We start from the raw sequence: 27,102 nt of genomic DNA on the forward strand, positions 1-27,102 counted from the left end.
ACATCCTATGTTCCATTATTATTACTATTATTATTATTTGGTTTTGATCATCACAAAAATCTAAATGTGATTTAATATTATGTGAAAAATTATTCCAATACCATTTTCAAACAAGAGCTCATTTTAAACTTTCACTAATGGTTCAACAGATATCGTATATTACCAACAAGTGTGGTAACTTCGATTTTTCAGTCTTTTTTTATGTTCTATGAATTTGCTTTTGGAAAACCAGTCCGGTGATGAGACATAAGTTGTGCCCCGGTGAGATGAAAGATGACCTGGAAGAGAAACAGGCCACTTCATTTTGTAACAGATGGAACAGCGAGAACGCGTTAACAGTCAAGTTTTCGCAGCTTGCGCGTTTTTGCAGATCGTACTCACTGCAAAATGAAGTGGTCTGTTTCCCTTTCCAGTTTATCTGTGCTATCTCTTCGCGGTATAAACATACTGCATGTTTCCAGTCTCATTTGGAATTGTTTAGACTTTTACTGTGCAAAAGTGTTTTGCGCTGTCGAAAGGTACATCGAAGCATTCTGCCAAATCACTACATCGTCAGCTATCGTCATGTGAACTTTTCGTAAAAGGAAACAAATTGACGGTCCACAATTTACGTGCGTTAGACGGTGGTTCTGTCCACAGTGGCATATTGACAAGGGGAAAGCGTTGGCGTCTGTCTAGGGGACATAGGGCCATAGGATCCGAACCCCCCTGCCGTATGCTGCTTCGCCTTGAGACGCAACGTCGCTATGCTTGACGTCATGGTGGAGCACTGTTCACGGTACACGTAGGGGCTGGGAGGGGCCGCGTAGGGGCAAGGGGCCCCTGCCGTCACGCTGCCCGTGGGCATGCTGACATTGGGCACCATGCTCGCGCTGGTGGGCACTGATGCGTTGAAGCATCCCATGCCCTGGCTAGGGCTGACGAGGGGGTTGACGTTGACGGAATTGAGTCCGGGCCAGGGGAAGCTCTTGGCCCCCAGTGGGCTGGGCACCTTGGCCGCCCAGTTGTTGTAGGTGGAGTAGCCCGAGTAGAGCGTGTCGTCGAAGGGTTGCATCAAGCCGTTGAACTGCGTGCTGAAGCCGTTCTTTAGTTCTGCTGCAGCATTTCGCTCCCGTTTCCGCCATTTGGCGCGACGATTCTTGAACCACACCTGGAAGCAAGGGAAAATGATTTAATAAAAATAAATAACTTCTTTATTTGTTCGTTATGCATGAACACTTTATATAAGGCACTGAAAAGCTAAGGTGTGTAAGAACCAAAATTAATAATTTGGAGATAGCCAGTGCAATTAGTAGAAACTCTCATCTGTTTTGAGGTATTATTTAGTAATATTAGCTCTGCAAATGCTGCTATACAACATGATCTTTATCTTTACTTATAATAAAGCTGGAAGTATCTCTGTCTGGATCTCTCTCTGACAGGATCTCTGTTTTTCAGGATCTCTGTGACTGCGTTCGGCCAATTTTCATGAAATTTGGTACAGAATTAGTTTGTAGCATGGGAATGTGCACCTCGAAGCGAATTTTCAAAAATTCGATTTCGTTCTTTTTCTATTCCAATTTTAGGAACGGTTTCCCGAGCAAAATTACCATAAGATGGACGAGTAAATTACCAAGTTATCATAACGTGGAACCGTAACATGGGCAAGCCAATTGGCGAGAAATTCATCATACATTATTTGTAAATATACCGGCGAACCAAAAAAACCTTTTAATTTTCTACTACGGGCAAAGCCGTGCGGGTGCCACTAGTTTTAAAATAAAAGTTCAAAGAAATTCTTCCAAGGGTTTGCATATAGCACCCATTTTCTTTATGTCTTTGAAAAGTCCACTTACATCTCTTTGCTTTTCACTGTCTCATATTATGTTAATTACAGCAAATTATAGATGCTTTTTCCCTTTTTTAGTTTCGTTTCTGTAATCTAGGCTTATAAATAAGATATTTTCTTCTCGGTGACTTATTGGTAACGAACAATACGTAACGATGTTGATCAAAAACGTGCAATTGTTTCCATGTAGCATTATTTCAGCGAGTTGCTTTTTCATTTTCCGTTTAGTTTCGTTTTCAGCACCGTGCTGCAGAATCAAGGATTTCTTCTAAAAAAAAATAGCCTCAGAAAATCACTTCTGTGGAAACTGGAAAACGTTGAAATCACTTCAGCATTCTTAATACATGTGTGAACGTGAGAATATTTTTGGGCCATCCCTTTCAAGCACGATGACCTTAAGCAATTCAACATTAGGGTGTCTAGTAATGCACATGCCACGTGTCCTCATTGTATCCACGGATAATAAGCTCTATATATTTTTTCCCAGATGATAAAACACTAGGTTGATGTTTAGTTAAGTTTGTCTGATCAATAAGCCGGCAGGACTTTCCAAAGTAGTACTATGCTGATAAAATAGTCAATCGTAGTTGTGCTAGCGTTTGCTACTTTCGTTTTTGAACGTCAGTTACTGCTCATTTTATTTAAAAACGTGGTGGAAAGGAACTATGGGTGTTATACCTTGGCGTAGTACGCATAACAACAAAAACATTTCTGATCAATAATTTAACTACAACCGTTAAGAGATGCTCTTTGTTTTCACTTTATGATTATTGTCTTCTGAAAGTTTTTCACGAGCTCTTAAAACTGTTTTGCTGATTGTTACGAAGGAAAATGTTAAAAATAACTAACATTGTTGATCATACTCATAGGTGCCCCTTTCTTGACGCTTGTCCTAACTTGAAAACAATAGTAAGAGTTACTGACTTTCGTAATTTAAATTCAAATTAGCATCGCAACATCGTAATCTTATTAACGTATACGCACCAGTTCGATGAATTGGCTAATTAAGTAATCGTAAGGGTGTGTAAATCAAGTTCTGAATTAATTCTGGGGAAGAAAGCAAAAAGGATGTGGATGGGGGGAAAAAGTATCGACTGTACATCCGAGAAAAATTTCTTTTTTAAAAGTCCGGCATTTATCACTAGGGAGCGCTGCCACCCGTGGTGTTCTGCTCGTCCATCACCGACAAACTGTCGGCAGATCTCTCCAGAATTATCTCTTTTTTAATATTTATTCATCCTTCCCAAAAAGCGATCTGGCGCTCCTCTTTTGTAATTTTTTCTCTGTTTAGTTATTTTACGGCCTGTCCTAAAATACTTTTAAATCCCCCCGTTCGTTGAAGTTATGTATAAAGTTAGAACGCCTATCGAACACAATTGATAGACAGAAGAACGCGACTTAAATTCTCATTAGAACGCGGGAGAGATGTGACGTCATTATTGCAGAGCAGTTGCCAGATCCCCCGACTTGAGATTTGCCGGAGAAGAGGGGTAAAAAGAAGAAGAAACAACTTAAGGCTCGCTCGGTAGCGGAATGTATAATGGTCTCTTTTCGTTTGCCGCCAGCGGATGAAGGCTTAAGGAACCAATAGTTTCGAATAATGGCTAGCAGCAAGCGAGTTTGAGAAATGGAAAGGAGATATAATGGCACATCTCAGCAGCCATCTGTCATTGATTCCAACTGATGTAATGGGTTTTGTGCCGCTCCTTTAGAATAATCTTTTTGGAATGTTTTGCTATTCGCGGATTTTTGCGACGGTGGGGAGCATTATTTTGGATTATTATTATTATACGCGAGGTAGCGATCGACAATTCGCGTATCTGGATCGCGTCGTTTTCATGCACTGTTTTGATTTATGTGCGCATTATGTACTGCGTCATCAATAGATATCTGTTGCGGAAATGGCAACTCATTTAGACGCTTAGATCATTTGGCGGAATATTGGAAAATCATTTTGCCATAAACTAAAGTCACTCATCTTTTGGCAATTTCAAAAGGTCATCAATGAAATACGATGTCGTTTAAAAACCATGATAGTAAATAGCAATACTTTGAAAACCATGGTATAGTTGTTTAATTTTAGTTTGCAATTTTTATCAAATATCTCTTTTCTTTTTGAGAAAGTCTAAAAAGGAGTGTATTATTTTATTTTCTTGGTGTTTAAAACATTTTCTGAATATAGTTTGCATTTTTAACTGGTGTTTAACGTGTAAGAAAAGGAAGCAATCAAAACTCAATTTAAATGATCGGTTTAACTTCCTTAAACCTTTATGAACTCGCTAACATAATTGCTTGAATGCTAATTTTCAACTCTAAAAGTTTCCAAGAAAACGACATAGAAAAAAAGATGGACTTTTGGAAAGTAAGTTCCGTTTTGGAATAAAAGGAAAACATACACAGCATACAGAAATGAAATTTCTTGCATAAGAATTTACCACTTCGACGTAGCCCAGGTGATTTTCTAGGTATTTGTCATAGCGTGGTACATGTTTCTGTGCACCCTTTTCGTAGAATGTGCCGCCTGTGCAGTCAACCATGAGATAACATGTTCTTTCAGTCCGTCATCGCTGTTGTATCGCTGACCGCCAAGATAAGATTTCAAATGGCGAAGAAGAATGAGTGAATGAAATGAAAGTCGCTGAGAGCGAGGTCGGGGGTTGACCGGAGGATGGTCCAAAAGTCCCGACCTAATGGCTCCTACAGTGCTTTGAGCAGTCATTTGACCAGGACGGTTTTGATCATCCTCCTTACAGTCCTGTTCTCGTTCTTAGCGACTTTTCTTTATTTTGGTATTTGAAGTCTTTTTGACGGTCAGCGGTACGACAGCGATGACAAACTGAAAGAACATTTTTGACTACACAAGTGGCACATTCTAAGAAGAATGTTCACAGAAACATTTACCACGCTATGACATGCCTGGAAGATCACGGGACCTATGTCGAAAAATAGTGTAAGGGTGGTACATTTTTGTGCAGTAAATTTCTTTGTTGTATCTATTGTATCTATAAATTTCTTTGTTGTACTATTTATTATTATTATTTTTTTAATTTCAAAACGCATCTTACTGTCTAACCACGGATTGTATGGAAAGGCAAACATCCGGTTTACACGCGGAAATGGAAGCATCTATTAGTTTTCAGGGATGTCAGATTTTGCAGATGTATGTTAGCCTCTAAATAAAGCAGAGTTTAATATCAAATGAGCGAAACACGCGCATAAAATTTTTATTTTTCCCCTCATTCAGATGGAGTCGCCTTAACTGGATGTTTGCCAATTCCATACAATCCGTGGTCAAACAGTATTTTCCTTACAGAGCAAAACCAACAAGATTAGCACAAAAGTGTAAATTTGCACAAAAGCAATGTCTCGAAAGTCTCTTCTGCAGTGCTAAACTCAAATACCGTCTCGAAAGTCTCTTCTGCAGTGCTAAACTCATACCGTCTCGAAAGTCTCTTCTGCAGTACTAAACTCAAATACCCAGAATGTTGATAGATTCTGCTATAAGAAGTTTGCAAAGAAAGTGCTTCCAAAACCTTAGAAACGACTGCTTGCAATGAGCTTATTACACTGATCTGGCAATCGAGACTGAATTCTTCAAAACTATCAACTAGCAAGACTTCACCAATCAAATTTGTCCAGTTTGTGATGACGCACAATGAAATAGAAATTTGATTTTTCAAAGGTTTTAAATGTAATCTTTTTGCACAGTAAGTTTGTTACTCTCAGGATAAGTTTTAAATTTAGCTTTACATCCCAAAATTACATATCAAGCAAATAACGTAATTCATAATTTTGTCACTTCAAAAAATTCCTTTCAACAGCTTGAGATACAGCTTCCAATGACTTTAAAAACAGGTCAAGTTGGGAGGACTTCAGCCGTAGTAAAATATTCATCCAACTATGAATGAGGTCCAACTGCCAAGTAACATAATGAATGAATCGCTGAGATTATCATGACTTTTACTAATCTTTTTCACCAAGCGCCATCACCTGTTTTCTTTAAAAGTCATTCCTATAAACATAATCCACTCTGCTGTTATGTTCTCTCAAAATATGGCTGAATTTTCACTGAAGTTTTGAAGGAATTCGAACAGTAGACAAAATGTTTTTACATCAATATTACGAATAAGATTTTATGCAAACTTTTACAGAACGATTTTCATTTTCTAGTTATGAGAAAAGTAGTTTAAGTTTTCGAAGAAGGCAGAGACAATGTAGAAGAATTCCGAGCCAGACTTATTTGATACATTATATACATTTCTCTGACCCTGCTTATCTGCACTAAATGCAAGCATTCAGGAAAAACTGTTTCGTAAAAGATTGCTTTAAATCGAGCTATTGCTAGCTAATACGAAGAAAATTCATTTCAGTTTTTCTTGATAATAACATTAGCAGATAAAAGGGAAAGGGATGAAAAAAGTAAACGAAACCACACGTACAAAAGCAGTAAAATGAAAACGACTCAGAACGAAGCATTGAAATTGTTAACGTTAAAGGCTTTAAATATTTGTTTAGAGAACATGGTTTTTGGCTAATGCCCCTCTCCGACAAGTAGAGCTATGGCCTTGAACAAGTACATTTCTTTCAAGGGAAAGCAATCAGTAAGAAGAGGCATTGTTAGGCGTATTTGGACTACCATTGCAACCCTTTTATTGGCGAGAAAATCCTGTACCGCTTGCTAATAGTTACGTATACTAATATTGTTCGCCAAATGGGCATACACTGCCTAAATCCGCAATTTCTTAAGCCTTTTTTCTCATTCCTACTTCAAGTAATGTAATCGTTGAATCGGTCGGGCAGCGGAGCTCAACTTGCCAGAGGTGAACAGTACGAGCCGACGCATCAGCTTAAGATTAGCCATTTTGGATCGGAGCGCGTGTTTGAGTGGTTGTCATTTCTGGCGAGTAATCGCGTTTGGTGATTGTTCACTGTGAGCAATTATTAGCGGCACGTGAATTGTTTATTAAATAAAATATTATTTTTGGCAAATTTGACGAAATCCGTAACTTTGCTGTCGAAACCCAGCAGCGCAACAATGAAAAATCCGATCCAAAATGGCTAAACTTAAACTGATGCGTCGGCCTATCTATATAGCGGCTCTTGTTTTGGCGAGATGAAAATAAAATTTGAACATCCAACAGAAATGTCTGTTGTATTAACATCATTAATTGGGGCTTTCGGAATTATTTTGAAATCCATCTAGTGGAAACAATTAGCCTAAAAATGTAGGCTAATTGCTTATAGGCCTATATGTTTACTAAACAATTAAAATTAACGAAATAAAAAATAATTAAAACAAAAAAGTTATTTTAGTTGTGTACAAAATATAGCGGAAAGTCAGATAAGTCATTTGGAATCGTAATATATTCCACTCGAACCAAGAAAATTGCTTGTTGCTTTTGAGAAAAAGTGCCAAATAAAGGTTTAACAAGCATAACTCATAATGCGCATACATGAGCACATCCCCGCTTTCTTTTCTTTCTTTCCTTTTTTCTTTTGTGTATGTGTGTGTGAAATACGTCATTTTCAGTTAATTTATGCAATACTATGCATCAAGCGACTAAATAAATAATACTAGTCCGTCACATTAATTAGTGCATATTAAGTGAGCATCAGACCAGACGACGAGACAAAACGCTTGAAAACATCTTTGCACAGTTCAATTCTAAGGTAAAAATCTGTTCCGCACGCAGTCTCTGATTGGAAACCATGTTTATTACAGAACCCCTGCTTCTGTGCCAGATCATGTTACGGGCTATCTTTAAGTTTTGTCAAGCTTAAGAATATGCAGAGATTGACCAAAACTGTAAATTCTTAGGAGCTTGAAAAACAATTTGGACGCCAGACAAATTATTTCTCCAAATTTATTAGCAAATTCAGAGTTACGTGGCTTATGATAGAGTCTTGAACTTAGGCGCCCAGGCGACCTAGATCCCTCTCTTTGTTGGATTCTGGAAATATAGACATACAAATTAATTTTTATGTCGCTTTTTTCACTCAGGCCCATTTTTATTGTACCCCCAAGCCTCCCTATGTGGGGCCTTGGCTAACTACATGAAATTTTATTTCTGACCCCTTTTTGTTCAAAACACATATTTATACGGTCGACTCCCGCTACAACACGATCTGACTTACGCGAAAGGGCTATAACGCGAGTTTTTCACGAGTAAAGAATTTTAGAGCTAACGCGAATTCCTCGTCGACAACACGATTTTTTTTGGAGGGGGAGAAATATTGGGTATCAGCTTCGTTATTGGTTACCAAATATTGATTTCGTGAATGTTATTACATCCCTTTAGCATCACTGACAGCAGCGAAAGTTCTCATACCAAACTACTCTACGTATCGCGTTATTAGTGCATCAAATAACCATTCAGCATCTTTCTTTTTTTTCATTCTAATTATTAAAGTTAATTAAATAGAATGACGCCTTCGTGCGCTGTCTCACCCAAAGTTTGAAGATAGGAAGAAAAAGAAAGTTCCTGCCAAAAAAAAAAGGGTTAATATTCTCGATATGTTTGAACAACTACAAAACGTCGACGGTAGCATGAAAATAAGTATGAGTGAATCTTTTATAAGTACAATTAAAAGTCAAAACAACAGAACTTGGAACTTAGACTTCAGAACTTAGTTTCAATATTGAATTGCAGAGTAGTGTCTAAGCAAAGTGAATATGTATTATGAAAATGGAAGCTGCTCTTGTACTGTGGATTAAAGAGTTCAGGAAGAGAGGCTGTTGTCATGAAATGGAAACATTATAAAAGACAAGGCGAAGCAATCGTATTTAAAAATGTATTGAAAAAGAATGGAACATAAATCATCACTATCTTTATTTTTAAACTCATGAATATTATTACTGTATCTACTGTACAATGTTATAGTGCAGCATTTTATTATTACTACATACTATGCGTGCCGTGTTGTTTTATTTTACGTCTTTCCCTCCCATTGCATCATTTCCATCATTCATTTTGTGCAACTTTAAGTATTTTATGTTGAATAAAACGGCTTTTTTTATTTTTTAAAAGCAGTAAAAGTTCAGTTCTTTACGGAAGAAACTAATGTATAGTTGAGGAATACTTTAAAGCAAGGGGTGTTTAACAAGTGTGTAAAAGAATTTGTTGTGTTTCTAAGAAACTGTATACGTAACATTTCTCTACAACGCGAAATTTCAACTTACGCGAGGAGTCTTGGAAAGCATCCCTCGCGTAAGTCGGGACTCGACTGTACTTAGAAATACCCCCGCCATTAAATATCAAATAATATAAAATGCTGCTTTTGAAATGTGAAATAAAAAACAAGCTAAGTCAATATTAAAATAAGCAAACAAAATGAAATTCTCCGCGTTTGTATCTATCCAAGTAATTTGCTCATTATTAGGTGTTTCTTCCCTTTAATGTCTTTTTTACTATGCCACATCTAATTCCGAAATTCCTTATGCCACCGACACATTTAACTTTCCCGTCTCCTTTTCCACCGCCAAACCCTTCTCCCCCTTTAATAAACCATTAATTCGCATATTAAATTCTGCCACCATTCGCCTCAACCGGGATTCGTCAAATATTCATGTGCGTGCGATTCGCTTTTACAACCGTGCCTGCTAATTAAAATATATCGTCTGCGGCACATGAAAAATTTATCCGCACAACTCTGCAACACTCGAGCGTCTATTAAAACCGAGGACGCGTTATTTTAAGCGGATTTATCAGCAAACGGGTATTCCCCCTTTTGTTCCACAAATCGGGAGGCGTAATTCTGGTAATAAATTGCGTTTATTGCCACCAAGTTAACATTCGATTACTTCGGCGCAAGCGTTACAAATTACTTTCCGCGAAGAACGCCGTTTTAAATTATGTATATACTTATGTCGAATCACGGCGGTGAATATACGAAAGTAGTTATGAGTTCCCCAAGTTTTGCCGTTTTTAAATAAATAATGGGTCTAAGATCGTATATTTTTTTGCCATCGTTTTATGAAAAATATATGGTGATTGAGTCGATTGTTTGCAGATGAAAATACGAACTATAATTACAAGTCACATTTTTTTTTTTTCGTAACTGTGTGCTATTTTGGGAGAGATAGGAATGATATATGATTTTGGTCATACATTTAATGAATAGTGTGAATTTTTGAGCAAACAGTTTTTTATGTCATCTGGTATCTTTGGAGCAAGTTTAAAAACAAAATCGTAAGGGCTGTTACCACTGGCACGGCCATAATTTTTTTCATGGAGAACAATATCGATGAAGAATTTTCTAGAACTGTCCTTGTAACTCAGGAAAAATGTGCACTCAGTTTTAATTAAAAAATTTTCCCAGGAATTTAACAATATATAATGGAGGTTCATAAATTCTTCTCGCGCCTTCAAAGAAAGGGTCTTTAACTGTTGCATCCGCAGATGAAGAGAATGGATCGCGAATCCAGTCATACTGCTCTATGGTAGTATTCTTGAAATAGTGCTTAATTTTGTCCTGAAGTATGACTAAATGTTCTGCCGCCTCATTAAGCAGCTTTTCTTCCATGCCATTTCCTTCACACACTATGTTGATGGTCCGTTTGCACATGTCCAATGACCCACGATCTAATTCTTCTCTTCACAGCTGAATTTTTGATTTGAACCCGTTTAGCTTGTCCATCACACATGCAACCAAATTCTCTCCTTGTCCTTGCATTTACCGATTCAATTCGTAAAGATGTTCGGAATTGTCAGCCATGTACGCTAGTTTTGCCAGCCAATATTTGACTTGGAATAAACTGGCGTTCTGGATTTCGTTTTTTAAAATCAAAAATTGTCGTACCTCGTCCCTCAATCCAAAAATTCTTGATAGTACCTTACCACGTGAAAGTCAGCGAATCTTTGTATGTAGAAGTCGCAAAGCAAGGAGAAATTAGAGAATTTAGTCGCCTCGATTTTATGAAATTCACGATTTTCACGACGTCAGCCAAAGTTGACTTCAGCTCATCTGGTAAGTTTTTTGCCATGAGAGATTCACGATGGAGAAAACAGTGTATGGTTTGAATGTACGATTTTTCAGTTTTGACAGGAACCCTATGATAGGTCCTGTCATTGCAGCAGCTCCGTCGGTGCGATGCGAACACTTGTGCAATTTTGCCAAAGGATCCCGTTGCTTTTCAGATATTCATCTGTAAGGCGGAATATCTCATCACCAGTTGCACGTGGAGGAAGTTCTTTGCAGAAAGATACTGACCTTTAATGCGTCCCTCATCATCAAAACGCATAATGTCTATGAGTTGTGTACAGCTTCCGATGTCTGTTGATTCATCAACTTGAAATGCAAATTTTCCAGTTACTCGTAATTTCTCTACCATTGTTGCTTCTATGTCACCCGACATGTCATCAATTCGTCTCCTGATAGTGTCGTCAGAAAGTGGACCACCTCCTCTGCTCCGGGTCCTAGCATTCCCCATAGAAACGTTTGCGCTGGCTTTCATGAAAGAACTTTGCTTCGAGTTCTCTTTCTGCAATCGCTTGAAGTAACCGATGTCTTTGCCCACGTAAGACGGATGTTTAGTAGACAGGTGACGTTTTAATTTGCTAGGGACCATCGCTTCATTTGAAAGTTTTTCCTGTAAATAAGACACTCAGGTCTTGGTGATTTTACATCCTTCCCTGGACTGCCTACTCAGCGACTTAGCTTTTTTACTTGGAGGTCCTGTGTATCAGTACATTCAGTCGCAGATTTAGCAGCTGATGGGCCTTCTCTAACCAAGAATTTTTCCATATCACATTCGTAATTAAAGCGGAGGCTTTGCGCCAATCCTAATAACACACTGAGCGTATGCAGACAAGCCAGAATGCCATTGCTGGTGAATTGAGCGTGAATAATTTGTGTCTAAAATAATAATTTAGCCAATAGCAAACATTTTTGCTAATTTGCTTTTTATAGATTAACAAAAAAAAAAAAAAATCTTCAAAAGCAATACATGTCTGATCATTGGCGCCAACCAATGCAACAGGTAAAAGTAAAGGCAGCTGCACTCTTCGCTTTACTCTCTAAATTGTTCAAACAGCAATTACCGAACATATTCATTCGTCCTAGATTTTATTTTTTCAGTTTCATTTTTTTTCTTTTAATTTCTATTTTACTAAGTCTCAGAATCGAGCTTTGAGAAACTACGATCAAATGAAATTAGTTTTGGAACTAGAAAAGAGGAAAACAAAAACTAAAGCTGAGCTTAAATTTTGGGTGGGAGGGCACAATCCCTGCCAGGATGACGGGACGATACTCCCTTTTGCGAAAGAATTAGAAAAAATTCTGTATAATTAGTTGATTTCGTGGAAATTAGAAACCGTTTTAAGAAACTGAAAGTAATAGGATCAAGAAGTTGTAAAGAGGTGGGGCAGCAAATCCCGCCTCTAACCTTGTTAGGTATGTCTGATTGCACACGATCGACTGGGTGAATTGAGAAGTTACAGAACGATACAAAAGCTATTCGGTCGTTACTTTAAAATAAAATACATCAAGGTTCTTTCTTTTTATATAACTATGAAAATTCAGCGCCACACCGGTTGCGAAGCCCTGATCTAGAGAACTCGGCACTCGATAATCGAAATTACAGTTCAAGAATCGTAGTTTTAGATAATTTCTGGTGATACATATTAGAGGGAAGAGAGATTCGAAGCTCAATCTGAAAACTTTTCGTAATTGAAGCTCTAAAAATGTTATTTTAGCCCACCTTCGATAATGATAGGGAAGACCACCTTTCGGTCCACATTAGATCAGGTTTTCGGATCAGGATGAATTCAGTTCGAAACGGTTTGATGAATGTTTCTTCTAAAGTCAAGTGAAATGTTATTCTAAATTAATCGTTCCCTCAAAAAATAAAATAAATGAAAGGAAAAAAAACATCATGAAATTGACAAGCCCGAAGTCAAAGAAAACGGATTTACAATATGAGAAGATATACTCCTAAATGTTTGTAGACAATAAAAACCAGCTTTTTTTTACAATCCACTTTAAGAGCTTTGTTTTCATTGGGTTAGTAATTTTAGATTGCGATGCTCTCAATTCCCTAAAAAAGCGTTTTTCCCCTCCTCCCGATGACTTTATCAACTGCTTACTCCTTGAAATATTTCGTCAGCTCCAAGCGAACAGCATTGCCTCAGAACACGAAGTCCAATCGTTTTTTATCAGCAGGAGCTGCACTACTCAGATATGCACTTTCCGGCCATAAAACACAACGCTACATCTGTTTATTCTGTTGACACGTTCGGGAAGATGAGAAAGTGACTCTATAGTTGTCATAACCTTGTGACACGTCCGAAACGCTGTATATCATGGACGGAACGTCGGTCGTAAACGCGGTAGCGATAAACGCCGCCAGTAAATCATTGGCGTTTTTTTGTATTTTCATTAGATGTCCCTTTTGCTAACAGTGATTTTTCACACATCATCCTAGTAAGTGGCATCGTTATAAACTTTCCGGAATTTTATCATCCTGTGTGCCAACTATTTATACCCTGGTATCGTTATTATCGTTGCACTAGCAACTTGTCCCAATTCTTTAATTCTTAACTTCGATGATGTTAAAAGTTCACAAAAGAGGTAGTTGTTATTCCGCTATGATGGAAGGTTCGAACTCACATAACTGATGCGTAAACAATATCCATTTGTTGAACTATTCAAATAGGACAGGACTTCTCCTTTTGTAAGGTGTCAATAAGGTAAAACGAAGAAAACTTCCAGGACAGTATATAACTTTTAAATCTATGGATCACATGAAAACTTAATATGTCATGGGTGTATAGCATATGTAGGCCTGGTAGTAGAAACAGCGTGACGCTGTGACGTGTGTTGAAAAAATCTGCTGACTATTTCTTACTTGGGAGAGTAAAAAAATATCATTTTTTAAAGGATTTTTTTAAATTTCTTTTTGTAAATTTGTGCTGCATTTTTTACTATAAAATCCACAACCGGGTGCATGTACATGTAATAGCAACTTATTTTACAGCATTTTTCTGTGTAGATTTTGTTTTTACGATTGAGAAAAATGTTGATTAATTTTTCAGACAGTTTTTTTTTTTTTTTTAACCTGCGTCGTAGTCTGCTGAACAAAGTTCTGCTTCTGGATAGAAAGGTATACAGTGGCTCCTAAAAGTGTTCGTACACCTGCGACTTTCAATGAAATAGGCCCTTATCCATTGGTTAGAATTAATATTTCGGAATAGGTATTTTATTATAAGATCTATGATCTATTTTTAACAAAACTACATGAAAATTTTTAATAAAACATTAAAACCTAATTTTTTAAAAATCAAAAACCAAAAAGTGCCGGAAATTTTATCTCACAAAAGTCTTCGTACACTTTGAAAAAATGTCAAAAAATTAGTAAATAATCTAACTTTTTACTAAGTTATTATTTAGCAGAATATCATGCAGTAACAACAACAGCTTTTAAACAACTTGGAATAGATTTCATAGTTTTTTCTTTCTTTTTTTGTGCAATTTCTGAGTAAGTGTTCAGCTACACTACGAGTCTTACTGTTTCTAGTTCGCTTTTCGTTTCAATGGTGTATTTTCGTAATCTAGCCACCAGATATCTCCAAATATGTTCCATTAAATTTAAATCTGGTGATTGAGGAGATATGTTTAAGCTTAAGGTTAAATTTTGAGGCACCAAACGCGAACGTGTGCTTCTTATCGTTATCTTGATTAAAAAAAAAAACAAAGTTCTTTCCGATTACCAAATTTTGGGCTAATAGTTTAAAATTATTTTTTAAAATATTTATATGAACAGCATAATTCATTATTTCACCAAAAAATTCTAAATTTCCAAGTCCTGATGCTGAGATGCACCCTCACACGAAAACACCTTCACCGTCCTGATAAACTGATCCAACTATGTTCTTAAGATTAAATTCCTCATTTTTTTCCTCCCATTTACAGTTATACAACAATTTAACCTAAAATATTGAACTTATTTTCATTTCTAAGTAAGACGTTGTGTTAAAACGTTTTGAGCTTATTTATCATTGATTTTACGACGGAAAGCGTAAGCTTACTGTTTTTCCCACGAACAAGAAAATTTCTGCGGGAAGAGGTCCCATTTAATCCAGCTAATCAGAAACCTTGGCGTTAAATTTTAGGTAAAAATTAAACGTGAAATGTTTCATTCAATTCTGCAGAAACTTTTTCAATTCTGAAATGTGTATTTTTCATGTTTTTTTTTTTTTTTTTTAACTGTAAAACTCCGATCACGCTTTGTTAACTTTGCCAGTTGACCTTTTCTTACCCTGTTTTCGATCCGATTCTTGTCTTTAAAGCAATTTATCAAGCACTTCACTATAGAATGGTATAAGTAACCAATTTAGAGACATTTCAAACCAATTTACGGCTACTGTGAAGGAAAAAAATCAAATTTCGAATCGTGTTTGTTGTTTTCTACGCATACCTGCCATTTTAAAATAATAAGCAGAATATTAGGGAATAAATACAGAAAAAGTTAAAGGCAAATGACTTTACAGCATCATTACAATGCAAAAATAATAAAAAAAACCACATATGATAATTTTAATTATGAATTTATTCGAAAATATTTCAGTATACGAATACTTTTGTGGCGTTTCTTTTCTCTGTCTCTTCGTTTTTTGACAAATTTCAAAAATAAAATCTTGGCAATATTTTGAAGAAATCTACTGGATTTTATTCAGAATGGCATAGGAATTTTGTGAAAAAAAAATTGGACTTCATATTCGAATTCAGTTTTGCGTTATTTTGGTTTTACTACAGAACTTCAAGGTGTACGAACACTTTTGGGAGCCACTGTATATGTCATATATATAGGTATATACGCCTATGACATATGTGCTTCCTATTTGTCATGGAGGTACATAATGGGGGAGGATAGAGGGCTATAGATACAGTCCCCAAATTTCCCAATCGGCTCATTGCTTTAAAAAAAATTTCACGTCCACCAGTCCTTACACCATTTAACAGCTATTATGCTGCTGTGGGCGGGTAAATTGAAATACCTGCAGAAATGAGTTTTTGAGCTATTTGAAGAAACGTGTTTTGAATTCAATACTTGGAGTCAGACTTTTTCAGCGGTTTGTTTTCAGTTGAAACCAAATAAGCAAGCTTGTACAATAAAGCTAACGTACAATAGATGACAAAAATGCAAAAAAATGAAAAATTTGCAGTTACTGACTTTTACCCGCCCACGGCAGTAGTTCTCGTGCTATTTTTCTATATGCGCCTATGATATATGTATATGTCACTTGGGTGGGGATGCTCCATTTGATTTTTTAGAGAGGGTAAGGGATTTTTTTCCTTTTCCGAAGCTCTCCTGTTGATTGGTACTTTGTGATATATGAGGGGCGTACTCCATTATTGCTACTGGGGGGAGGGAAGGCATCCCTGTATTTGTTACTGTAAAAGTCCGAAATATGGTAAATGTTGTCATTCGTCAGTAAATGTCAACCGTCGCAGAGTAAATGCATCGGCGAAGGACAGAATATTTAGTTATATTTTTACTCATTAAACAGTGAATGTCGTCATTCATCAATATGTCTTTTCTAGTAACATATAATATTTTCCAAATTCTAACCATGTTAACAACAAAAATACTGCACAGTACCGAACCACTATAAGTAGAAAACTATCTTGATGGTTGTTGGCTATGATAAGGAGAAATTTTCGACGCGTGAAATGCATACCACTTTTAAAACATGATCAATTCAACATAATATACGCAAATGCAAAAACTCATCTTTAAACTTTTAACACTTTAACTTTAAACATTTAAAGCTGAAGTGTAAAAAACTTTACATCTTTAAACTTTAAACACTTAATCTCTGCGGCAGTTATGACTATTACCAGGACGACAATACAAAATGTGTGGTGCGAGTTACTCTGCGTTATGGTCATCACTGCCGTTTGTATACCATCATTGAGCTAGTGAAGATACATGAACAAGGCTATAAAGTTGCCCCCAAAGCACTGCAAAAACAGATGAAAATCCCGCATATTGTAACACAAACAAAAAAATATTTTCTGGTTTTGCCGCCATTTCAAAAGTACTGCATTCCAATTATTACCAGGTTAATGCAATACCAAATCTTGATGAATTTGTAGTTAAACTCATATATTCGTCATTGTTGCTCGTGAAATATTTATGGATAACGTTTCGAAAACGAATAAATCATTCGTAATAGCCATGTATTGTGATGCATGAGAAACAGTGTATTTTTTAAATAGGAATGGTTAATAATGAAGTGATTAGTAGTTTTCTTAAGAAAGCTGTTTGACATTAAAGTGGGTGTTATTTTCTGTAGATAGGACTGTCTTACTTTAATTTTTTGAAATAGAGCTGTTTGTCGTCAAAGCAGCGAGTAGATTTGTTGATAGAGCTGTTAGTCGCTAAAGCAGCGAATAGGTTTGTTGATAGAAATGTTTGTCGTTAAAGCAACGAATAGATTTGTTGATGGAGCTGTTTGTGGTTAAAGCAACGAATAGGTTTGTTATCAGAGCTGTTCGTCATTACAACATCGAATAATTTTGTTCGTAGAGCTGTTCGTCGTCAAAACAACGAGTAGATTTATTGATAGAGCTGTTAGTTGTTGAAGCAGCGAATAGTTTTGTTGATGAAGCTGTTATTAGTCGTTAAAGCGGAAGAGATTTGTTGATGGAGCTAGCTGTTTGTGGTTCAAGCAACGAACAGGTTTGCTGATAGAGCTGTTTCAAATTACACTATCCAGTATTTTTGCAGTAAGAGCTGCTTGACATCAAAATGACTAGTATTTTTTAAGATAGAGCTTTTTGCAATAAAACATAGGCATACGGTATTTTTGTAGTTGCTGTTTAACATTAAAGCGACAATACGCGTTCGGTTAATTTTCTTGCTGCATATTTTAGAGCACATTTCTAAGACTCATTTTAAATTAAAACGCAACAAAATTCACTTTTTTATGCTTGAAACAAAAGGACTGTACTGAAATAAATTTAATTCAGTTGTACAAAAGTATCCTCATAAAGTAACGACTTTAAATGAAAAAGGGAAGGGATATAAAGAATGCTCAAGCAAGTGCTTGAAGAAATCCCTTTATCGAAATTTCCTCCCAATATCAGACCGATCTCAATCAAAAAACAGACACGAGCACACATACCTACCGTTCGCTGGGGGGGGGGGGGGGCGAATATCCCTAAAAATCGATGCTTGCTATCTATTCCATCCAGTTACCATGGCAGCCATCTCGAACGTGACAGGGCTTATCGGACAGAGCTGTATAATTTACGATAGCCCCCTCTCCCTCTTGTAGCTTCCGTATCTCTTGCTTACTAGACCGCTTTGCTAACCGCTTTATAGAGATAGAGGTGCATAAATGTAAGGAAACATACATGAGGACAGAGTCGTTCTTGCTGATTTGTTCGGTTAGGTAACAGTTTATTTTCAGGATTATTAAGAAAAATGTTTTTCCTGTTGTACTTTTAGAACGTGTCTGAAGGATGCGATTGTTATCTCGACTTCGCAAACAAGTTTTTCCAAAGAAGTTTTATCCCAACTTGGACATTTGCATAGATTACTTGCGCGGGTTTTATGTTAATTTCTTCATTATCTAACCAAGGGTCGAAGTCTACAAAAGTATATAATTTACTGGTGCATTTTTTAGATGAGTTATGACTTCTGATGAACTAGGGTGCGAATGTACGGGATCGTTTTTTGAGGGTCATCATGGGAACCATGTAGTGACGAAAATCAGCATTTCTGCCCATTTTTTGGCAAGCTTTTATTAGCTTTATCTACGTCTGTTTATTTATGTATGCTTGCAGCGGAATCTTTCAACTCATCTTTTACCCACTTCCGCTTTTTGAATTCTTTTGAAATTTGGTAGACGATCTCAAACCTAGTGACAATGCAATATTCTATCATCAAATTAATGAATTAACCTCTAGTTATTAGTTTATTCCATTTTTAAGCAACATTTTTGTATAAATGGGTAGTAATATGAGGATGAAAAAATGCTCCCACGGTGTTAGAATTATATAAACTAATAAAAAGTCCTAATTTTTCTGCATAAGAGGGTATTAATTCGAATTCTCCGAGGTCATTAGAACGTGAACTATAATTATTACTTCCTTTTACAAAAAAGGAAGTATTGTATTCGCGAAAAAATTTTCACTCAAAAATCGCCCTTAATTTCCATTTTGCTCACCCCCAAATGAATGTTGAGTTTTTTTTTCGATTCGACCACATGCGGAAAAGTGCCTAAGAATGTATAGACACGCGAAATATCCATTTTGACCATCACCGAGGTAATTACAACGACTTTTCTCGTGACGTCTGTATGTATGTGCGTATGTGTGTATGTGCGTATGTGCGTATGTATCTCGCATAACTCAAAAATGGTATGTCCTAGAAAGTTGAAATTTGGTACATAGACTCGTAGTGGGGTCTAGTTGTGCACCTCCTATTTTGGTTGCATTCGGGTGTTTCTAAAGGGGTCTTTTGCACCTTTTTGGGGGGAAATCATTGTTAATTTCGATGCAAACTCAAGTGGTGTTATAATTTGGCGGTCACTTGGCGATATATCGCCAGTCTTTTGGTTGCCAAGTTTTGTCGCCAACTTGGCGAAAAATTTGGCGATTTTTTTTTTTTTTTTTAAATCTGCTTTCAATGTGGCCATTGCTAGTGATATTTAAAGAGTTAGAGAGAGAATCCCATTAAAATTGCAATAATAGGGAAATAGCATTAAATTGGTGTAAAAGGAAGTCATGTGATGCACACATCAGCTCGTTTTTATATAATTTCAAGCTAAAATGTGGATGAGCTTTCAATTAAGAATAGTGGTCATTGTTAAAAAATACTTTTATTAAAATTTATCTCAATTTTTAAAAATGTATTTAAATATGGTTTTTGTACACATAGTGGAAAATATGGAACATTAAATGAAAAAAAAAGCATCGCTTATCGGACTCATCATTTAGGGAAATCAAGGGTGAAAGAAGTGAGTGTAGAGATCGCAAACTTAATTTGTGATTTAGCTTAAAATAATAGGAATAAAATTACATTAGACCCTCGTTTTATGTGGGGGTTATGTCCCATGGAAATGTCGCGTAAAATCGTAACCGCGTAAATTGAGATTTAATAGTTGTGTTAAAATAGGGATTAGGTTCCGTAGATAAAAAAACCTACTTCATTCTAGTGATGACTAATTGTATAATAAGTTTAATGTGTACTTATATCGATTTTTTTGCACAACATGTATAAAGAAAACATAAATTTCGTATTCTGTTTATAAAGAGGAGCTGGCAATGATAGTCTTTTGGCAGTCATAAAGAATTTTTCTCTGTAATTCTTTCCTGAGTATTAAAGCGTCCGTGACCACTCGCTTCATTTCCAAGACAGAATCTTCCCGCACTAACAAATCAGAAAGCTCATATCTATCGTCTAAGAATGGCTCAAAATTTTCAATTTGAACGTTTTTGGTTGTGTGTCACCAATGTCGATATCCTCGTTGGTTTTGACCGCCTTTGTCACTCCTAAAAGCTCTTCTTCCAGTGAGTTCTGAACTGTGCGAGTTTAATGAATTTAGTTCTGGAAAAAGCTTTGGAACCAATTACATAAAATGTCTCCGGTGGTCCAAATTCGATTATTATCACGCCAAAATGCAGTTTATTACGTGTAATCTGCAATCTTTAGGAGTTGAGATTTTGAAAGAGGGGGAAATTTTATCTGTTTGCATTGCCGCATCCGCGTAAAACCGAAACTCATCCACGTAAAATAAAATAAAGCTGTCAAATCTTAAACCGCGTATAATCGAAACCGCGTAAAATAAACCCTCGTAAAACGATGGTCTACTGTACTGAGAGTAAACAGCTCATGATTTTTTTTTTTCACATTAAAGTTAATTTTTTGGTAGATTTTTTATTCTAGTTAAAAAAAAGGACATACTTAGTTATGGGACATCCACTCGCTGCTGAACACACTTCTTGCAACTTTTTAGTTCATATTGTTTCCAAAGCGTGGTTTTTTGGTTATTTTTTATTTCTTGCATTTATCAAATGTCTTACTAAAAACTGAAAAATATGTGTATATACAGTAAGAGTTTTTTTAATTTCAATTTTTGTTTGCCCAGAGTTCCAACAATATTCAGTAATGAGCTCTTTTGTTTTTTTACTAATTTGATTACGTTTATGCTACTTTCGCAAGAGTTTCTGTTCAGTTGCTCTCACTAACCCAATTTGGTGCTAAAGGGAATTTTTATGAGCTTAGCATGTACGGGACGACGTTTGCAGAAAAAAAGCAACATGAATAAGATATTGTCTCGGGAAGCTCGCTAAGCATGAAGGATCTTTTAATTTTTTGCTGCATCGTTTTTCCTGATTCTACTAAAGAATTAGTTATATTTAACAGCCACAGAGGCATCAAATTTTTTCGATTTGCAGTTTTTTTTTATATCGATTAAGTTAGCCATACAAGAAATAGCAGTGGCGTCGCTATGGGGGGGGGGGGTCCACCCCAGGTGTCACCCGTCTGGGGGTTGACATCCAAAGTGTAATTGCAAGTTTTTGAAAATATGAAGCTAAAATGCATTTTTAAGACAAAAAATTTGAAAATTTTCCGGGGAACCCCCCCCCCCCCCTTTAAAAAAAATCACGTCAATAACTGAATACTATACTCAGGATTACGTTCATGTTGTCAATACTTTGACTTGGTATCGACTTCCTCTTATACCAAAGCACTGGAACCCATTATCTTTGCCTGTGTTTGAGATAAGTTTGGAAAAAGTAAAGAGCCATTAATGTAATACACCCTCTTACTTTTTTGACCTCTCGACGTACACATGCGTCTAGGGCAAGTTATATAAAAAAGGGTTCATTGTTTTTATTTGTCTTTTGTACATTAGCCCACTTAAAAAACACAAGTGTAGTTGTTTCTGAAAATTGTATAAATTTCATGGATTAAAACCTTTTTTTTTTTTCGTATGTATGGGGGTGGGGTGACACCACAAATTACCGCCTCGGGTGTCACCCATGCTAGGTACGCCACTGGAAATAGCGATAGTTTCACGCTGCCAGATGTTTTCCCAGATATCCACACCAACACCCTCATACGTACGCTTCGTTTTTTTAACCATCCCACAGACATCAATAGAAACATCACTCTTGTTTTGATGTCTTAAACGAATTATAAATATTGTCGTTCTTGGTGTATAAAAATAAAAATTTCCGAGGAATATAAGGTTTGTGTGTTAGGGTATAAAAATAAAACGGAGTAAACAACTTTAAGCCGATCTAATAAATGCATAAAATGTTTTAATTTTCAGCTGTATTCCGGGCACTGAAACGTGTTTAAGAGAGACCCCCTGCCAAGAACTCGACAGAAATCTTCATTAATTAGCAAACCAGTTAATATCAAGTCGCATAATAGGGCCGCGAAGCCATCTTCGGGAAAGGAAGCAAATTCGAACAAAAATCAAAGCGATCCGAAAATTTCCGTCAGAGCTTAATCACGGAGGAAGCAATTAAAGGACCTGACGCTAATTTAAACCTTGCCGCTCGCTCACTCGCCTTCTAAAATCGAATCCTCGCTCGCTTGCATGTCAATTAACACTCCTCGCAAAATTAAAGACAATTCGAACGAGGCAAATATTTACTGGCAAGGTCCCGCAGCCTTTTCGCCTCCTGTATAACGTAATTAGAAACTTAAGACTCGATGCCAACTCCGTGATTAAAACTCTTTTCCGCCAAACCTAATCTCGATTGAAGCCCGAGGATTAACAATCTGTAGAGTTTCAAAAAGGACTGCAAACGTAAAGACAATCAGGACTGTGGTGTGTGCATATCATATGAGGGCGCCACTATATTCATCACCGTATACATATATATATAGTATATGTTTATACATATTCAATTCGTCGAATCTTTGCCGAAGAGCCTGATTTGAATAATTAAACATTGAAACTGTGTCTGTTGTTCCGAAATTTAGTATACTTAAATATTCTTCCCTTTTCCAATTTAAATTTTGCTATTAGAACAGCGATTTCCAAATGCATACTAATTCAAGTGCCTTTTGCAAATGGCGCTAATTCATCGCAGGTGCGGAATGGTAAACAATAAACGAGTATCTCTGGACTGTTTGGTTTGCGATTAAGGAAAAGCTTTTCCCAGCGCGAGCTTTAGACGCTTGAATGCTTTTGATTTTTGTTGATTGTCCGGGTGTTTGTCGAAGAATGAATTCTCTATTGGTGTCGGTAATATTGAATAATGATTCTGCCTTTTGAAAATTGCCGAGCAATTCGAAGTGAGCGTTTTAGAATAATTTCTATTCGAAAAGTCATATTGTTGCATATATTTTTAATCTGTTGCTATTCAAAAATAGGAACGAAATTCTTTGGCTGTTTGATTTGTATCGTATATCATAGGAAAATGAGTAGCCGATAGAATTAATTAAAACGAATTCTTTTTAAGTTAAATCATTTAATTCGTTTATATTTTTGAAGTAATTACCATTTGACTCCATTCATTTACTTAGGATATTTTGTAGAAATGTCTGAAATTAAGATATTAAATTTTTAGATGTTAGTCTTTGAGTATTGTCTAGCCACGGAGTAAGAAAAATTGATAGTGTTCTAGATTAAATCTTTGTAAAACAATGGAATTCTAAATGTTTTATTTAATATATCATCGAGTCTTAGAATTTATAGGCTATTATTGGTTAAACATTAGTGAATATGAGAAGTCATATATTTTTCGCGACTAATACATTCACAACTTCATGAGAACAGCAATAAATGAGAGATGCATACATACTACATATGTAATATTTAGAAAATAAATGTGGATTAACGAAATGGGCAGAGCTAAGAGAATCATTATACATTTTTATTCACGAAAATCAAAAGTAAAATTTAAAAAAAAAAGTGAAAATATGTGAAAAATGTTCAAAAACACGTTTAATGCTTGATACGCCAAGCGTTTGTAAGAAGTCACAAAGTTTTCAGCACAAAACAGCACACAAATAACTAAAATCGCTTATTGAGAAAAAATAATCTCTGAACTATCATTCTACTCCGATTTCTCTCTCTCTTTTTTTTTTTTTTTTTTTTTGTTGCATTTAAGCTTAAATTATTCATTTATTAAGTTTAAAAATAGCTAGACGAATATTATTAGATTAAATATTACTTTTAAAAAATACTACCAAAATAGACAACCAACCATAATTTATTAATATTTTGTACTTAATTTTCTATGAAATAAGTTGAGCCGGAACCTAGCTTCATTTAAAAGGAGGGAAAACTTTTCTGGATTTTCTAAGTTTAACCCGAGTGATGAAGAGGTGAGAGAACCCTCTTAATAAAAATTATACGCAAGCTTGAATTAATCACAAATGAATTACGAAGTTATAGTGCGAAATCATGTATCTAAATAATTATAATCATTCTCAAGTGTTATACAAATCGGTAACGCATTAAAGTTCATTTGCTTTGATATTTTCAAGTAAAATATTAAGTCAAATGGGGTGGGGGAGTTTAATGTTAGTGTTCACTGAAAATCCGTGTAAAATCTAAAACTTTGAATACGTTGTAAATCGAAAACAAAATTACTATCGCCGAAATTCCATAAATTTAATGCTGAAACTCTCAACATCATTCAAGAAAAGACCGCAAATAAATGCAATTCGAGTTTCAACATTTGTGGTTCCAACACATTATTGAACTAAATAAGAGAAACTTGAAAAATAAATGAGAGATACAATCAAATCAAGTTAATAGCAGTTATCTCTGAAAATAATAATTTTACTTCATTTCAATAAATCAGAGCACTTTAAAGAGTAAGAAAGATAAATTTTAAATAATTATTTTTAGCTAGCAAGTTTTTTATTCAAAACTTGTTCAGCTGTCATGAAAAACCAGGGCAGAATTGAATTTTTTTATCCAATGCTTTGCTAAATTCGAACTCGAAATAACTTAACTTCATTGTATTTTGAATTAAATTTCAAAACAATATATGAAATTAAAATAAACAGCTGTTATCTAGTCACAGGCAACCAAAAGGAAACTTCAAGTTCAAAGTTTAAATTGTACTTGTAAGGAGGACTAAGCACACCCGAATATGAGTCTAGTTCTGCCCCATTACCAATTTAGAATGAATCAAATAAGAGCCCGAACGAATAAACTTACGAAGAAGGAAGCTCATATTAACTATCATGATCACAAAAAGGGAAGGAAAAGAATCATAGAAGACAAACACAATCATCAAAATTGCTTCTTCTGCGGTATTATTAACTTGATTGTATTTTTAATTAAATTTCAAAACACGAAACACACACACACGCACAAAAAAAAAAAGAAAGAAAAGAGAGGAAAAGAGCAGAAAAAAGTATTTCTTACATTGTCGTCATATGGCAATCAAAAGGAAACTTCAAATTTAAAAACAAAAAAAGTTTAAATTGTCCTTGTGAGGAGGAAGGCCTAACTGAGCACACTCAAATATGATTCTAGTTCTGCACCGTTAACAGTTTGGAATGAATCAAATAAGAGCCCGAACAAAAAAGCTCAGGAGGAAGGAAACTTATCATGATCACAAAAAAAGGAGGAAAATAATCTTTCGAATACAAAGCTAATCATCAAAATGGCTGCTTCTGCGGCATAACTAACTTGATTCTAAATTTAATTTCAAAACAAGAAATACAAAAAATGAATTAAATAAATAAATATAGAAAGAAAAGAAATGACAAAAGACAGCTCTTATCTTGTCATAAGTGACCAAAAGGAAACTTCAAATTGAAAAAAAAAAAAAAAAGAAGCTCAAGTTGTCCTTGTAAAGAGGAAGATCCAACTAAGCACACTCAAATATAAGTCTAGTTCTGCCCATTAGCAATTTGGAATGAATCAAATAAGAGCCCGAACAAATAAACTCAGGAGAGGAAGGAAGCTTATCACGATCATGATCATAAAAAAGGAAAAGAATCTTTCGAAGACAAAAAGAATCATCAAAATAGCTGCGTCTGCGGCATAACCGGAAACGTCAGCTGCTTAAGCAACCTCAATCCAGAGGGATTTGATGCTTGAGATCCCATAATCCGAGCCAATGATACCTTTTCTACGCTTTCGGGCCCTAATTAGAGAGTTTTCTCTCCTTTTTGGAAAAGCCCTCCTAATGCAGGACGGGCTTAAACACATTACTATGCCTAATTAAACACAGCCTATGCTTTTGATCAATGGTTTGCGATGGGGCGGGATGGAAGGCGCTTGCTTTGATTTTTGTCAGCTTGTTGCGCTTCTCCTGTCGATGTTGCCACTACTTGCACTTGGTTTGAAAAACTCCGGTTTGACTCCAGTCTGGGCTGCTGTGGGTTGGCACTACTGGAACCTAGAATAACTTGCGACCGGTTATCACTTAAGAGAAACAACCACCATCGTTCGAATCTAGTTTCGTTTTTTTTTTTAAATATTTTTTAAACTATTTAAATATACTTGGTAGTTAAATCACCTACTACGAAATGTACTCATTTCAACTGAAATCATGTTTCCTCGCTAGACCAGTATTTAATTAAATTTATTTAAGTTAGGGTTGTTATAATATCGCTTTAAGTCGCTAAAAGCGATGAACGAAACTGAAACATTCTGTTTTTCATCAATTCACCGACAGCTATTAAAGCTATTTTTTCGGTTACGCCTTCTAAAAGAGAGAGTTGTTCTAAAATGCAGTTATTGATTGATTCATTGATGGTAGGACGCAAAGTTACCCTGCAAACTGCAGAACATACCAAGATATTGTGGTGTTTGCTGGTGCTCTTGCCAAGTCTGGATCTAAGCTTTCACGACCAGTTTGCTACCGTGTCATCAAAAGAATAATCCCGACCAGATTCAAGATCCGTCAACGTGAAGTTATTTCCAACCCAGCAAGGGAAAATACTTAGGATACTTGTTAAATAATCCCATTCCAAGAGAATTTCTCTGATCTACGGCAGTTGCAAAGTTTTGGATTAAACGGGACATGGTTATGTTAGGAAATATCTACATAGAGTTGGACTGGCAGAATCTCCACCTTGCCCACTGTGCGACTTCTTGATGTAGTAGTTGAAAATACTGCTAATAATTTTGACAGCTTTAAGTTTCTCTAAACTATATTCGGATACTGTTGGCGGTTATGCTATTTGATGTAGGCTAAAAAAAAATATTTTATGGAATGAAACTAAATGACTTCTTTAAACTCATTGCGTTTATCAAGAATTCGTCCTTTTCTGTTCTTTCATAGCAGAGCGACAACGCCATTTGTTTTTGGGTTTCGTAATTTTTATTGTTTGG

At 35.9% G+C, this 27,102-nt stretch overlaps 1 protein-coding gene across 1 annotated transcript in view; it reads right to left on the reverse strand.

The window, feature by feature from the left end:
- Positions 1–616: 616 nt before the first annotated feature.
- LOC129220318 (pituitary homeobox x-like) overlaps positions 617–27,102 on the reverse strand; it is an 81,930-nt gene continuing 55,444 nt past the window's right edge. Inside the window, exon 3 of the mRNA XM_054854718.1 lies at positions 617–1,150. Within this exon, the coding sequence (XP_054710693.1) occupies positions 617–1,150 (534 nt within the window). The remainder of the gene's footprint in view (positions 1,151–27,102) is intronic.

Source organism: Uloborus diversus, chromosome 4, assembly GCF_026930045.1.
Source record: "Uloborus diversus isolate 005 chromosome 4, Udiv.v.3.1, whole genome shotgun sequence".
Classification (NCBI taxonomy): domain Eukaryota; kingdom Metazoa; phylum Arthropoda; class Arachnida; order Araneae; family Uloboridae; genus Uloborus; species Uloborus diversus.